The sequence below is a fragment of the Fundulus heteroclitus genome, chromosome 2 (genome assembly GCF_011125445.2).
Source record: "Fundulus heteroclitus isolate FHET01 chromosome 2, MU-UCD_Fhet_4.1, whole genome shotgun sequence".
In the NCBI taxonomy this organism is placed as follows: Eukaryota; Metazoa; Chordata; class Actinopteri; order Cyprinodontiformes; family Fundulidae; genus Fundulus; species Fundulus heteroclitus.
Window position 1 is genome coordinate 30977650 of NC_046362.1, and position 15914 is coordinate 30993563.

The 15914-nt window shown below is 44.1% G+C and overlaps 1 protein-coding gene across 1 annotated transcript in view; it reads left to right on the top strand.

The window, feature by feature from the left end:
• Window positions 1-15914, top strand: part of znrf1 (zinc and ring finger 1) — a 68529-nt gene that overhangs the window by 31698 nt on the left and 20917 nt on the right. Inside the window, exon 2 of the mRNA XM_036124921.1 lies at window positions 14031-14126. Within this exon, the coding sequence (XP_035980814.1) occupies window positions 14031-14126 (96 nt within the window). The remainder of the gene's footprint in view (window positions 1-14030; window positions 14127-15914) is intronic.

Below are 15914 nucleotides of genomic sequence, written 5' to 3' on the forward strand. Positions count from 1 at the left end.
TATTTTTCTGGGATGAACCCGGACACAGCACGCACACACAGAGTCAGTTCTTATGAGTGAGTTTTATTGAATAGTTTGGAAGATGGAGGATGAGACCAGAGTCTTTCAACGGACGGAGGTGAAGGGTGTAGAAGCTGGCTGGCACGAGGAGTGTGGAGAGACTGACCGGGAGGAACTCTGGAGCCGAGCACTGGAGAGCAGGACATTTGAGCAGAGCCGTGGAGCGCAGAGCATCAGAGCCGAGCAGAGCAGTGGCGAGCAGAACGTCAGAGCCGAGCAGAGCATCGGAGCCGAGCATCAGAGCCGAGCAGAGGCGAGCAGAACGTCAGAGTCGAGCAGTGGCGAGCAGATCATCAGAGCCGAGCAGAGGCGAGCAGAGCATCGGAGCCGAGCAGAGCATCAGAGCCGAGCAGAGCCGAGCAGATCATCAGAGCCGAGTAGAGGCGAGCAGAACGTCAGAGCCGAGCAGTGGCGAGCAGAGCATCAGAGCTGAGCAGAGGCGAGCAGAACCTCAGAGCCGAGTAGTGGAGCACAGGACGTCCGAGCCGTGCAGTGGAGGGCTGAACGTCCGAGCCGAGCGGTGGAGGTCTGAACGTCTGAGCCGAGCGGTGGAGGTCTGAACGTCTGAGCCGAGCGGTGGAGGTCTGAACGTCTGAGCTGAATACTGGAGGAAACAAAACTGTCGGAAAGTCTATGGGCTGACTGTAACATGACCAGGTGAACGGAGTCTTCAGGATGACGGGTACGAACGGAGCTGACAAGAAAAACTGGCAGGGACTGAGCGGGAGTGAACGCTATGGACCGGCGACGGGAACAGAAAGAGGTGAGTCTGATAAAGCGGTGGGAACAGGTGGAAGCAGTTGTGGGTTAATTGCAGCCTGCCAGGTGAAACTGATCAGGCTGCGCAGGAACAAGAGAGAGGGAGAGAGGCTCAGCATGCAGCCAATAAGCTGCATCCTGACAGTACCCCCCCCCCAAGGCCGGACACCGGACGGCCCAGAATCCCCACGCCGGGCGGGTGGAGGGGGCCCAGGAAGGCGGGCAAGAGTCGAAACCGAACACTGAGGGACCAAAGAGCCTGCAAACACAAAAGGGGCCAGAGAATACGGGGAACCAAGGAGCAAGAGAACACTGATGTGCCAAAGCACAATCAGGGGGCGGCACATCAGGGAAAGGCACGAACGCTTGACTGCGCCGGGAGAAAAAGCGAGTGCTTGACAGCGCCAAAGGGAAGGAACGGGCGCAACACAGCGCCAAAAGGGAAGGAACGGGCGCAACATAGCGCCAAAGGGAAGGAACGGGCGCAACACAGCGCCAAAGGGAAGGAACGGGCGCAACACAGCGCCAAAGGGAAGGAACGGGCGCAACACAGCGCCAAAAGGGAAAGAACGGGCGTACACAACGCCAAAAGGGAAGGATCGGGCGTATGGAAACGCCCAAAAGGGAAGGATCGGGCGTATGGAAACGCCAAAAGGGAAGGAACGGGCGTATGGAAACGCCAAAAGGGAAGGAATGGGCGTATGGAAACGCCAAGGGGAAGGAACGGGTGTATGGAAACGCCAAGGGCAAGGAACGGGCGTGTGGAAACGCCAAGGAGAAACAACGCCGAAGCGTAAGAGGAGCGCTGGGGCCCAAGGGGCGAGATCGCCGGGGCGTGAGGGAAACGCCGAGGCGAAACGGACGCATGACAGCGTCAAGGGGAAAATATAGGCGTACGAAAACGCCAAGAGGGAAGAACGGACGTACTTAACGCCAAAGGAAAAGAACGGGCGTACAAAACGCCAAGGGGAAAGAACGGGCGTACTTAACGCCAAAAGGAAGGAACGGGCGTGCTTAACGCCAAAGGGAAGGAACAAGCGTACTTAACGCCAAAGGGAAGGAACAAGCGTACTCAACGCCAAAGGGAAGGAACGGGCGTACTTAACGCCAAAGGGAAGGAACGGGCGTACTTAACGCCAAAGGGAAGGAACGGGCGTACTTAACGCCAAAGGGAAGGAACGGGCGTACTTAACGCCAAGGGGAAAGAACGGGCGTACTTAACGCCTAAGGGAAGGAACGGGCGTACTTAACGCCTAAGGGAAGGAACGGGCGTACTTAACGCCAAAGGGAAGGAACGGGCGTACTTAACGCCAAAGGGAAGGAACGGGCGTACTTAACGCCAAAGGGAAGGAACGGGCGTACTTAACGCCAAAAAAGGGAAGGAAACGGGCGTACTTAACGCCAAAGGGAAGGAACGGGCGTACTTAACGCCAAAGGGAAGGAACGGGCGTACTTAACGCCAAGGGGAAAGAACGGGCGTACTTAACGCCTAAGGGAAGGAACGGGCGTACTTAACGCCTAAGGGAAGGAACGGGCGTACTTAACGCCTAAGGGAAGGAACGGGCGTACTTAACGCCAAAGGGAAGGAACGGGCGTACTTAACGCCAAGGGGAAGGAACGGGCGTACTAAACGCCAAAGGGAAGGAACGGGCGTACTTAACGCCAAAGGGAAGGAACAGGCGTACTTAACGCCAAAGGGAAGGATAAGCGTACGACAACGCCAGAGGGAAGAACAAGCGTACGACAACGCCAGAGGGAAGAACAAGCGTACGACAACGCCAGAGGGAAGAACAAGCGTACGACAACGCCAGAGGGAAGAACAAGCGTACGACAACGCCAGAGGGAAGGATAAGCGTACGACAACGCCAGAGGGAAGAACAGGCGAACGAAAACACCAAGGCTCAACAACTCTTGCTGGAACACGACTGGTGTACAGAAACGCCAGGGGAAAACCCGCCGGGGCGTGAGGGAAACACCGGGGCTTGGGGAAGAGAACGCCGGGGCGTGGGGAGAACGCCGGGGCGCCAGGAAGAAGAATGCCGGGGCGCACAGGGAACGCCGGGGCACAAGGGAAACAGGAATATCTAAAACACCAGGGAACAAGAACGGAGGGCGTACTAACACGCCGAGGAACCCAGAAAAGAAGGCGTCCTAACATGCCGGGGAACCACGAATCAGAGGGCGTCCTAACACGCCGGGAAACCGAGAATCAGAGGGCGTCCTAACACGCTGGGGAACCGAGAATCAGAGGGCGTCCTAACACGCCGGGGAACACTAAATCTAAACGCCAGGAAAACAAGACCTAAACACCAGGGAACTAGAGGGTGAGCTAGGCAGCAACAGGCCAAGCGCACCAGAGGGCACAGACAGCGACTTAAGCACTGGAGGGCTCTGGCGGCGACCTGCGTGCGCTGGGCAGCGACAGGTTGGCGCACCAGAGGGCTCAGCCGGCGACATAGGGGCGCCGGAGGGCTCTGGCAGCGCCCTAACAAGGGAATAACAACAAGAGGGTGAGCTAGGCAGCAACAGGCCAGGCGCGCCAGAGGGCACAGACAGCGACTTAAGCACCGGAGGGCTCTGGCGGCGACCTGCGTGCACTGGGTAGCGACAGGCTGGCGCACCAGAGGGCTCAGCCGGCGACATAGGAGCGCCGGAGGGCTCTGGCGGCAACCTGCATACGCCTAAACAGGGGAACAACACAGATACACTAGGACAAGACAGAACAAAACAACTACTGAAGGGAACTAAACTAACCCAAACCGAGCAAAACAAACAAAGATAACAGAAAGGTGTAGGGACCTTAGAGAGCGCAGGGACCTTTAAGAGCGCTGGACTCCATCCAACGCAGGAACCCATACAGCGCAGGAACCCAGACACCTAAATACTAAAGGGGGGGAAAAATAAAGACAAACAAAACTAAAATAAAGAAAAAACAAATACAGAACAAGACTAGAACTACAGGGCTAGGACAGAAACTACAGAGGCTAGACTGGAATTACAGGGGCTAGACTGAAACTACAGGGGCTAGACAGGGACTACAGGGTCAAGACAGGGACTACAGAGCTAACGAAACTACAGGGCTGACGAAACTACAGGGTCTCAAACTGAAAAATCAAAACAAGACTGGTAAACTAGGAAAGGAACCAAAAGCTAAAGCAAAACTATGAAACGAAACAGAACAGGGAGATGAGGGCAAGTACGACTAAACTAATGAAAAACTAGATAACTAGAGCTAGAAATCTGTACAGAAGCAAGCAAGATGTCTAAAATAAAAAACTGGAACTCAAAAACAAAACTCAGAAGACTAAGGCGAACCTAGAACACTAAATCAGGGCTATGGCTAAAACAAGAAGACGGAGAACAAAACCCGAACTAGCTGACTAAGAAAACCAAAAACTAGACTACTAAAGAAAAACCCGAACGACTAGAATAAACCTGGGACACAAAAACCCGGACAAAAACAACAAAATAAAACACAATACTCAAAAGCAACATAAATCTCAAAAAATCCTAAGTAAAGCAAAAACTAAGGTTGAGCCAAAACAAAGAACAGAAGGCGGAAATAATTCTTCTAAAACAATAAAAAATATACAAAAAGACTAGAAACTAAAGCAGATCTAGAACACAACACCAAAAACAAAAATAACTCCAAACAAAAACCAGAAGGCGCTGGGCAGCAAAGTCTGAATCTGCTGGGCAGCAGCAAAAGTTAGCGCTGGGCAGCGACGGCGAGGAGCGCCGTCCTTAGTGCTGAGCAGCGGGGAAGGCGGACCAGGAAAACAGAGTCAGAGGCGGGGCGTCGCAACTCTGCGACCCAGGCGAGACGAAACAGAAACGTGGCGTCGCAACTTTGCGACCCAGGCGAGACGAGACGGAAACGGGGAGTCGCAACTCAGCGACCCAGGCAAGATGAATCCAGCAGCGTGGCGTCGCAACTTTGCGACCCAGGCGAGACGAACCGGAGGCGAGGCAGATCCTACCAGCTTCTACACCAGGCTCTGTGCGTGCTCGGGTTCATCCCTAGGCCGGTCCATAATGTTATGATATATTTTTCTGGGATGAACCCGGACACAGCACGCACACACAGAGTCAGTTCTTATGAGTGAGTTTTATTGAATAGTTTGGAAGATGGAGGATGAGACCAGAGTCTTTCAACGGACGGAGGTGAAGGGTGTAGAAGCTGGCTGGCACGAGGAGTGTGGAGAGACTGACCGGGAGGAACTCTGGAGCCGAGCACTGGAGAGCAGGACATTTGAGCAGAGCCGTGGAGCGCAGAGCATCAGAGCCGAGCAGAGCAGTGGCGAGCAGAACGTCAGAGCCGAGCAGAGCATCGGAGCCGAGCATCAGAGCCGAGCAGAGGCGAGCAGAACGTCAGAGTCGAGCAGTGGCGAGCAGATCATCAGAGCCGAGCAGAGGCGAGCAGAGCATCGGAGCCGAGCAGAGCATCAGAGCCGAGCAGAGCCGAGCAGATCATCAGAGCCGAGTAGAGGCGAGCAGAACGTCAGAGCCGAGCAGTGGCGAGCAGAGCATCAGAGCTGAGCAGAGGCGAGCAGAACCTCAGAGCCGAGTAGTGGAGCACAGGACGTCCGAGCCGTGCAGTGGAGGGCTGAACGTCCGAGCCGAGCGGTGGAGGTCTGAACGTCTGAGCCGAGCGGTGGAGGTCTGAACGTCTGAGCCGAGCGGTGGAGGTCTGAACGTCTGAGCTGAATACTGGAGGAAACAAAACTGTCGGAAAGTCTATGGGCTGACTGTAACATGACCAGGTGAACGGAGTCTTCAGGATGACGGGTACGAACGGAGCTGACAAGAAAAACTGGCAGGGACTGAGCGGGAGTGAACGCTATGGACCGGCGACGGGAACAGAAAGAGGTGAGTCTGATAAAGCGGTGGGAACAGGTGGAAGCAGTTGTGGGTTAATTGCAGCCTGCCAGGTGAAACTGATCAGGCTGCGCAGGAACAAGAGAGAGGGAGAGAGGCTCAGCATGCAGCCAATAAGCTGCATCCTGACACGTGTTATCTTGCTAATGTGTGAATCGGACCGAAGCGCAGACAAGAGCTCGGGAGTCACATGTTGAATAGTTGAAGATTTATGAAAATCATGGAGACGATGGCTTACAAGATGCAGGGATACAGTAACCAGGAAGACGACAAAGATGTGACTCAACTAGCGAACTATAAAGGCGAGGAGACGGAAGGAGCAGCAGGTGGAGTAAATTACACAGGTGAGAGGAGTAGGCAATCAGGCAGAAGGAGAGGAAGGGCAATGAACTGGCAGGGGCTGAAGGAGAACTGAATCTAACAGGGAAACATGAGAATGGCCAAGCATGAGGGAACAACTAAACTAAGGATGGGCAGGCAGAAAATAATGATCTAACTGAACTACTAAAGTCATAATGAACAGAAGCTGACTGAAACAGACACAGACACAAGAATAAACTAACATAAATACAGAACAGAAGGGTCTAAAGATAAACAATACCAAAGGGTCGCAAACACAAAGAGACTGCAGGATCCCCAGGGAACTACAACAACCAAACAAACTATGGGGATCCCGGCAGGGAGTGTGCTGCGCGTCACTCCCATGCGCACGCCTGGAACATACGACCCGAATCACTCTCTCATGAACTGACTAATGGAACCCATAGAGGCGACTGCTGTAAACAGAAGAAAACTAATTTTAGACGTTGGGCAATTGCAAGGGCACGTATGGGATAGAAAAAGAAACATAACCTTTAAACTTGTGCAATGCTCTTTTCAAATCAGTTCTCTGATTTTCCTATTTGAAATTCCGACTGTTTTGCCCTTTGTGTTAGTTTTTCATACTTTAATCTAGGAAATGTCAATTTCTGAATAAGGTTTTGAATTACACTTGTACTCCTTTCCTTCAACTGATCATTCAGTGACAATGATCTTTTTCATCTGACCACACTTGGGTACAGAAATTCAAGTCCTGCTGGTCTAAACTGTTTTAAAATGTCTGACAAGCTGGTAGTACTGTTTAGAAAACTCTGTATTTATGAAAGTGCCATTTGCTACAAAACCTTTAAGAACCACTACTCATGGCGTCTGAATAGTTAAAAGGCAGAAAGTCTTCAAAAATTTCCATGTTAATTATTTTTTGTTTCAGTTAAAGTTGTTCTGATGTGAAATTAGTTTAAGATCGTTGTTCAGCAGCTTGCATTTACTTCATTATCTGAATTTAATAACCACAAATGTATTATGTTGTCAGGACAGCACTGATTTCATTATTGCGCTACAAGGTTAAATGTTTTTGGTAATTAAATGAACGTAATTCAGTTTTAATTACTTCACCAATTATCTGTTATTTCCGTGTACGACTGGTGGGGATCAATGTGCTTCGGTTTATTCCCAATTGTCCCATTTTTCCTCATGAAGGCTGCATGCCTCTCCGTTGATTATAGATTTATTTTTGCTTCTACTGGAGGCAACACAGATTTAAGAGAGAATCAGTGCAAGGTGTTTCTGGTGTTGAAATAAATACAGAAAAGGAATAAAGATACTAAGAAGATTTACGTATATAGGTAGTTGTGGTCGCATTAACTAACTAACTACTATTATAGTAAAGGTTTATGCACTAAAGTGTTCATATTCTTCATCACATTTCTACAGTAAGGACATGCAGATCCAAACTGATTTTCTAATTCGGTCTTCACACTTGATGCACATTAAAGATCTTCTGTGACAGTGTATAAAGAGTCACCTTGAATTTAAATTGACCAATCAGGCATGGCTGCTGCAATCATGATTCAGTAAGACGCTGCCATGCCTGCAAAGAGCCAGCTGTTGGGAAATCCAATCTGGAAGTCCAACAGCAGATTTTACACAAGAGTCATTATGAAGCTTTGATCCTCGCTCCTCACTGAATGTTAATTAATATCACAGCAAAGCGCTGCTTTTTCCCTGCAACTTTGATTCGCCGTTTTTCATCACTAAAACATGGCACACCTGAGCGAAAACACGATAACACAACAATCAGCTTAGTTCCGGGGCTTACTCTGAATTCATGAATGGAGATTTATACAGCAGCTGCAGTCAGGAGCTGCTGTTCTTTCTCTTTTTTTTCCTTTTAAAAACAATAACATTTTACTGTTTAAATCTAAATACAACAGTTACAGCTGCAATTCTAATTTCTTGAGTCTAAAGAAATTACAATTTTGGTGTAAAGAGTATAGAACATTTCTTGTGGGATCACAGTAAACAATGGTTTGGTTAAAAACAAAGAAATAATTGGGTAGAAAACCAAAGTGTTCAGTTTCCAACCCAATTATAAAGACTCTAAATTAGCTGCAACAGCAAATATATTTTTGATTTGCTGTCTTACAGACTTAACATCTCTGCAGCTCTTCAAGCAATACAAATGTGAATCTTCTGTACTGTCAGGAACCAAACATCACAACTACAACTGCACTACAGGTGGTTTAGCCATATTGGATTAGCTGATGCTAATGCTGCCCTTTAATTTTTCTTTGAATCATGAACAAACGTGAGCTTCACTTTTACCCCTGATGTTTTAGGAGTATCTCACAGTGCAAAAAAGAAGGTCTTTCTTTGCCTTGTGGCGCCCCCAAGCATTGTGGCACCCCCTGAACTATGCTGCCCTGGACAGAAGGCCCTAATGCCCACATCAACGACAGATATTTCTGCATACATCCATATTTGTACAGAAATAATAATACAAAAATCTCCATTTAATTCTAAAATTTCTTTCCTCGACTGCAGCACAGTGAAAAAGCTGTCCAAGACATTTTAAATGTTGCTTATTGTCTTAATTGTGCACATCTACTTGGCGCTCTTTGAAACTCAAATCATGAATCCCTGTAAAGCTGCAGATTATAGACATGCCTAAGGCGGCTTGCTTTTGGGTCAGCAATTTCTAGTAAAACTGCCGTAGTTTACCACACTGCTAATTTCTTTGAATTTCAGATTTAATCCCAACTATGTTGGACTCTTTTGAATTAAATAAAACATCCATAGGTGTAAAGTGTTATTTTGGTCAGGGATTTCATTACCCGTAGAAAATGTCTGGGTTTTTATGTTGCCATTTATGAGAAGCTAGTCTTAAGAGCGCTGTGTTGTATTAGGAGGGAATAGCTGCAATCCACAGCAGGGTTATATTTAAGAAAGATATCTCTTTTTGACCTAAACCAAATCCTCAGAGCATATAGTAGAATTACTGGCCAAACACAGGCCTGTGCACACTTCCACGGGCACATACTCACACAGGCACCAGTATAATTAATTTATGATCCAGTTCTGCGATTTATTTTTGTCCCCATCTGACCTTATGTGCTGCTTGAATGTGAAACGTCCTCGAGGATTTGTGGGGCTCTGTTCAGCTAAAGGCTCACCATGGATTGCACTGCTTGGCTCCTTCTGGACCGTGTATCATAACCCTTCATTTCTCTTCAAAACAGCTCAGCTCCTTCACCTTCATTTTCTACCTCTTTTTCTCTCATTTCCTCCATTTTTTTTCCTCTGCTCGTCCCTTTGGATCATCTGAAAATAGCAGCCAAGGGAAAAGTGGGTCAGCTGCCATAGAATAGTGCATATAATGACTTCATTTCTGGGTAACTTCACAATTTGTCAAACTACTGTACCTCGGACGTTTTTCTATACCCAAGCAGTTTTCTTTGCAAACAATGCTACGGTTTCTAAAACACAATGCCTTAAATAAAACTGCCTGCACAAACATTTTTTTTACTATAAAATAACTTTTTTTAAAACTTTTTTAAGTGAAGGCCACATGCATGAGATAAAATGTTCAAGGGCACTACGCATCATTAATGAATTTCCTAGAACATTGTAAAAAACCCTGAATTTGGTTTACATTTCAAGTTTTTTCAAAGATTGTTTGAAGGAAAAACTTAAGAAAACACTGGCTCCTGAAGGTAAAACTAAAAGCGCATTCTGAATCCTCAGTTGTGTATCCACAGCACCGTGGAAATAAAGTCTGTGTTATCGATTTTTTGTTTTTGCTTTTTTTTGTGACACATTTTATTTTTCAGATCATCGAAGATAAAACAAAGTAAATACAAAACGCAGCAAATCCACCTGGAGATGGTTTAGGAAAAAATAATATGAATGTTTTTGGAAACGACGTTTCGGAACTGCAAACTTGAACTCAATTGAGAAGCTGTTGCATGATGCTTAGCATCACACAACAACTTAAAACACAAGTTATTATGCTAGTGAGTTAATTTTTCACATATGCTTGGTAGGTTAAGATGGGATAGTTTTTCTCTTAATAGGTGAAATCATCATTTGACAACTGTATCATCAGGATATCTTTGACATTGAAGTTTGTTTGATGATCTGAAACACAAAAATGTGCCAAAAACAGAAGAAATCCAGTAAAAACGGAAAATACTTTTTCACAGCATTGTAAAGAAGGCATAGGAGAGTGATTCACTTGTTACCATTCATCTATTACGTGAATAGCACCGAACATACAGTAGTTGTCTTATGTAAGGAACTTAGATCAAGAAATAGGAAGAAAAAAAAAAGGCAATAAAAACAGTAATCAAGAGCTTTTCCTAAAACATACAGTAGTCCTACTATGAGAAACCAAACAAAAATAAAATCTATAGAAAGACTGATAACAGACCAAGTAAAAATCAAGAGGGCTCTTCTTTTTCAGAGAACTTGTTTGTTTTAAGCTGTAAGCAAACTCGGCTCATGTGGCCCAGTGGATGATCTAATTATCTGTTATGTGTTTAACTAATGCCATTAGGCCAAATGGGTCCCATCTAAACAGCACAGGAGGAGTCTGCTGAGACAGCTCCAGAAAAATAATCAGGACAGGGAGATTGTGGGAAAACGTGGAAGAGGAACAAACTGGGCAAATATGCACAGATGAGTGCTTATTTTTTTTAAATCGTTCATTGTGAAAGTGAATAAATAATGAAAGACTGTGCTGTTGGCTTAATGTGATTTAAATAGGCTTAGGCCGATATGAAACATCGATGGTATAATAAGCTTGAGCAATATTGGCATAGTTTTACTCTATTAAAACAAAAACAAAAAAATGCTGGAATTGTTTTCAATTAAAAAAATGCAACTATAATTACAAATAAGATGGAAACAATATGACATTGTTATGATACATTTAAATGTTGAAGTATGTTTAAAGCAAACTGTTGCCTTTTACTGCAAGAACGTAATGGGTTAAAATCCGGGCCTGGTGTCCATGTGCACGGAGTTTGTATCTTTTCCCTGTGAATGTGTTTGGGTAAATAATCCATTAGTGAATGAGTGTTTGCTTGTATGGTGGGGAGCACCCTGCTGGAGATGGGCATAATAGACGATGAATCAATCAATCAACTTTATTTACAAAGTGCTTTACACACCAAAGTGCTGTACAGGTCAATAAAACGAAAGAAATAAAATCGGAAAATAAGCAATATAATACAATATTTACAGTAAAACTAATAAAACAAGAGCAGTTAAAGCAATAAATAAATGTATTTAATAAACTGGACTGATTTTTACTGCTCAGCTGGAGTTAAAAGCCAAGTTAAAAAAAATCATTCACGTTATTGGCCATGGTTACAGTGAGTGGAAAACCATTCCACAGTTTGGTCTCCTCTGCTCACAGGACGAGTCCTAAGAACATCTAAAAGCAGCCGGTTGATTTCTTCTGAAAAAGCTAAAACGTACAGGCAGACAATCTGGGAATAATACGCTCACGTTGCTTATTACCTGTCAGCAGACGGGCAGCAGCGTTTGGACGAGGTGCAGACAACAATAGAAGACAGGTGTCCGTCCCAGTATAGAAAGAGTTGCAGTAGTGCTGTTTAGACGTAACAAAAGAGTCAATCGCCCTTTCAACAGCACTATGAGGTAGCTAGGGTTTGATTTTGCCACATGGATGGCACATAAATACACCGCATTTCCTGACAGTAGAACAACTGAGATAATTTAAAGGAACAGTTGCAATGCTACAGTTAGTTAACAAGTCTGTTTAAAAAAATCACCTCTGTTCTATTTCTATTTAGGTATAGGAAGTTAAGCTCCATCCACGTTATATTGTCCTTTAAACATGTTAGCAGGTTTCCTAGGGTATAACAACAAAGATAAATTGTACTTTTTGAAAATAGCCTCCAGCGAAGCAGATAAGGGGAGAACAGAAGGGGTCCTAGGATGGAGCCTTGAGGAACGCCACAATTCAGAGGAGCCTAGAGGCAGAAAACTGACCCAAGCTTCTGCCAGACAAGTAGAAGCAAAGCCAGTTTAGGGTCTGGCCCTTCACACCAACTAACTGGTCTGGTGTAGGTACCAGATTGACTCGGGCTGCCAGATTGACTCGGGTCCTGCGCCTTCTGATGACGTCACTATACATAGTTGGTTTAACGTTTGCTCAATTGCGCAAAATATTGAAATTGGTCTGGACAACTTACTAAAGTAATTATAGCGGGGTGTAGGTTTTATTCGAGAGCGGGATTGCGTTTGTAAATGGACAATTTTACGAAGAAATTCGCCATTGTCCATGCGCCTCCCGATGACGTCACCAGATTCTCCGTGGGCCTTGCGCCTCCCGATGACGTCACCTTATGGCAACGCCAGTCAAACAAACTACATTGAGCCCGCGGTCTGCATTTGTAACAATCAATTTTGTTAAGTTAATTTAGCGGTTTCTTTTTTCTCAAAAGCTTGAACAATGTACCAAATACCACAATAAAAAAAATAATCAAATTCATCACAATCTCATCTGGAATAATAAAAAAAACGTGATCAGAAAGAACAACATCAGTACAAAAAGGAGGAATGAACGTTTTGATTTTAAAGTGATGAATGCCGTGATAAAATTTAATTTGGCTGCTGACTTTTATTAAAAATGAAATGAGTTTATGGTTTAGTTTCCCTTCACAACTTAAAAAAAATTGGAGGAATGAAATCTCTCTAAGGTTGTAACTTTGATCCTGCAAAATTGCATTGCAAAATGATGTTAAAAGTTTGCATGCCTTGACTAATTTACGGGAAAATAAATAACTATAAATTAACAAAATAAAATTGATTTGTAAATGGAGACTGCGGGCGCAATGTAGTGTGTTTGAGATGAGTTGCCATATGTTGACGTCTTCGAGAAGCGCAGACCCCGCCCCGAGTCAATCTGGCAGCCCGAGACGATCTGGTACCTACACCGGACATGATACTAAAATATTATGGGGTACCGTGTCAAAAGCATCAGTTAAATCAAGTAAAATTAAAACAGCATTCCCCCCAGTCTGCAGTTACTTTAAAAGCAGATCATTGGAAACAATAAGAACTGGTGTGACACAATTTAAAACCAGAGTGAAAATTCTCAGTAGTTTGGATTACGGTTCATTTGGCTGCTGATGAAACAATAAAGCTCTTCCAGGGCTATGTTAGCAGTAGTGTACATACAGCCAAGAGCTAAAGCTGTTTTCATGTCCATAGCCTATAGTTTGTTGGAAACATTAATAACCTCAACATTAGCTTGTTTTTAAAATGTGCTTTATCTGATAGGTCTAAAACAAACAAGCATACCTTTGATTTATTTTTATTTATTTTACCTTTACACACACACACACACACACACACACACACACACACACACACACACACACACACACATATATATACATATATATATATATATATATATATATATATATATATATATATATATATATATATATATATATATATAATGCTATTAAATAAAGCAAGCTTTCTCAAAGCATGAAGAAAATCAAATAAAAAAATGTAACAGAAAAACCAAAATGAGAACAGTTTGAGGTTTTCATGCGGTTTGTACAATTGTATGACGGAAAATTGAAACTGTATGTAAACATATACATCCATAATTTAATCAATTAAGCTGGTATGAGTTACAGCCTTTATAATAAGAACATCACTGGGTTTTCTGTGAGAGAGCTGCATCATCTCCTAATTTGTCAAAGTTTGGCATTTGAGGGGATTCAGGAGCCCTGAGCAGCAGAGTTAAATGGTCTGCTGAAGGGTAATTCATCATTGGGGCTCCTAAACTTTAGATTATCTCACAAGAAGAAGATGAATGTGCATCATTTTAAAACCTTAAACACACCTTTTGGTAAACATAAAGTCATTTAAAAAATGCATTTTAAAACTTTAACTTGGATGTTGGTGATATGTCACAAGTCTTGATGACGCTGGGGCCTGTTTTTGAACATCTCCGTTTGTCTTTGTAGGATTCAAGTGTCCTGTCTGCTCCAAGTCCGTGGCATCCAATGAGATGGAGGTCCACTTCATCATGTGTCTCAGCAAACCTCGCCTCTCTTACAATGGTACGAAACGTCTAAATCGCCTTTTGTTTTTTGTATTTCCTTATGTGGTATTTTGAGGACAAAGCAAAGCTCTCCGGTGTCCCAGGATATACGGAGAAAAAAAGTGTGGTTTGCAATACTTTTCATATTTATTGATTGATTTCTTGCCTCTTGTTGCTGTACAGATACATTTTCATAAAAAGGTGGGTGGGTCTACAAAGAGGCTTATGATATTGAGTTAGTGCTTCCAAAATGTCTTAAATATGAAAAGGATGTAATGAAAAAATGGTAATTCATAATGAATTCATGGAAGGATTTAATGCAGCTCAAGATGTTCAGTTAAGAAACCCACAAACTTACGAACCCACCTGAGCCAACAGAGCTCCTTCGTGGCTGTAACACAGTTTCTTGTGTTTCACAGCGTGTTTCTGCTGCGATCTGACCTTCACTGTGTCTGTTTTAGTCTTTAGCTCTGGGTGTTTTTCTACTGGAGCAGTTGTAGTGCTGCAAGAAGTGTACATCAAAGTTTAAAATAAACTAAAGCATTTAAATAATGCTGAATCAGACCTTCATTATGTGGAAATTCTGTTTCAACTGAGTCATCAACTCTTTAAAAAAACTGAACCCATGCAGTGCGTTGCAAAAGTATCACTTTGGTGTGCTTTATAAAGGTTTTATTTTACAGACCGACACAGTGGTGCACAACTGAGAAGTGGAAGGAAAATGTTGTTTCTGTAATAAAGATCAGAAAAACTTGGCGTGCATTTGCATTCAGCCCCCTTTACTCTGTTACCATGAAATAAAAACAAGTGCAAACAGTTGCCTCCCGAAATCCTTTACCTACTGAATGGAGACCAGCTGTGAGTAAATTCATCTCAGTATAAATCCAGCTGTTTTGTGAAGGCATCAGAGGTTTGTTAGAGAAGAATAGTCAACAAACTATGCTGTGAAGACCAAGGAACACTGGGATATAGCATTGTAGAGGAAAACTGAACCAGACAGACTGAGAAGCTTCTGCCAGACAAGTAGAAGTAAAGCCAGTTTAGGGTCTGGTCCTTCACACCACCTAACTGGTCCAGACGTGATACTAAAATATCATGGGGTACCGTGTCAAAAGCATCAATTAAATCAAGTAAAATTATAACAGCATTCCCCCCAGTCTGCAGTTACTTTAAAAGCAGATCATTGGGAACTATAAGAACATTTCAAGCAGGGTTAGGTTTTAAAACAACACCCCAAGTTCACAAAGATCTCTTCAATCCATCATCTGAACGTGGAAAGAGGACACTTCTCTGCACAACTGCAGACCTACCAAGACATGGCTGTCCATCTAAGCCTACAAGCAGGGCCAATGCAGCATTAGAGAGAGCCAGCAAGGGGCTCAATTGTAACTTTGGAGGAGCTGCAGAGATCCACAGCTCAGGTATCAGAATATATTAACAGGACAACTTTCAGGCCCTGTGCACATGACAACGATTGGTTAAAAACAGGACTGTTTATCTACAGTACGTGACAACATTTTAAATATGATATCTGTGCACAACACACTAGTAGGAACTCTAAAAAACTGTAATACCCATGCCATGCCACTAGTAGGCAGTATGTTCTTTGAAACTCAGCAACATATGCGCTCTGTATGTGCATTCACATCTAGGCAAAGACCGGGATGTTTTCAGAAAAATCAAGGACGGTGTTGGTCTACAAGAACAGTGGAAATGCAACAAAATGTTTCCATTTTAACCTTAGTTGTGTATTCCACAAATCTGGCATTTATAGAAACATTAGCTTATTGAAATTTCTGGTTTAAAA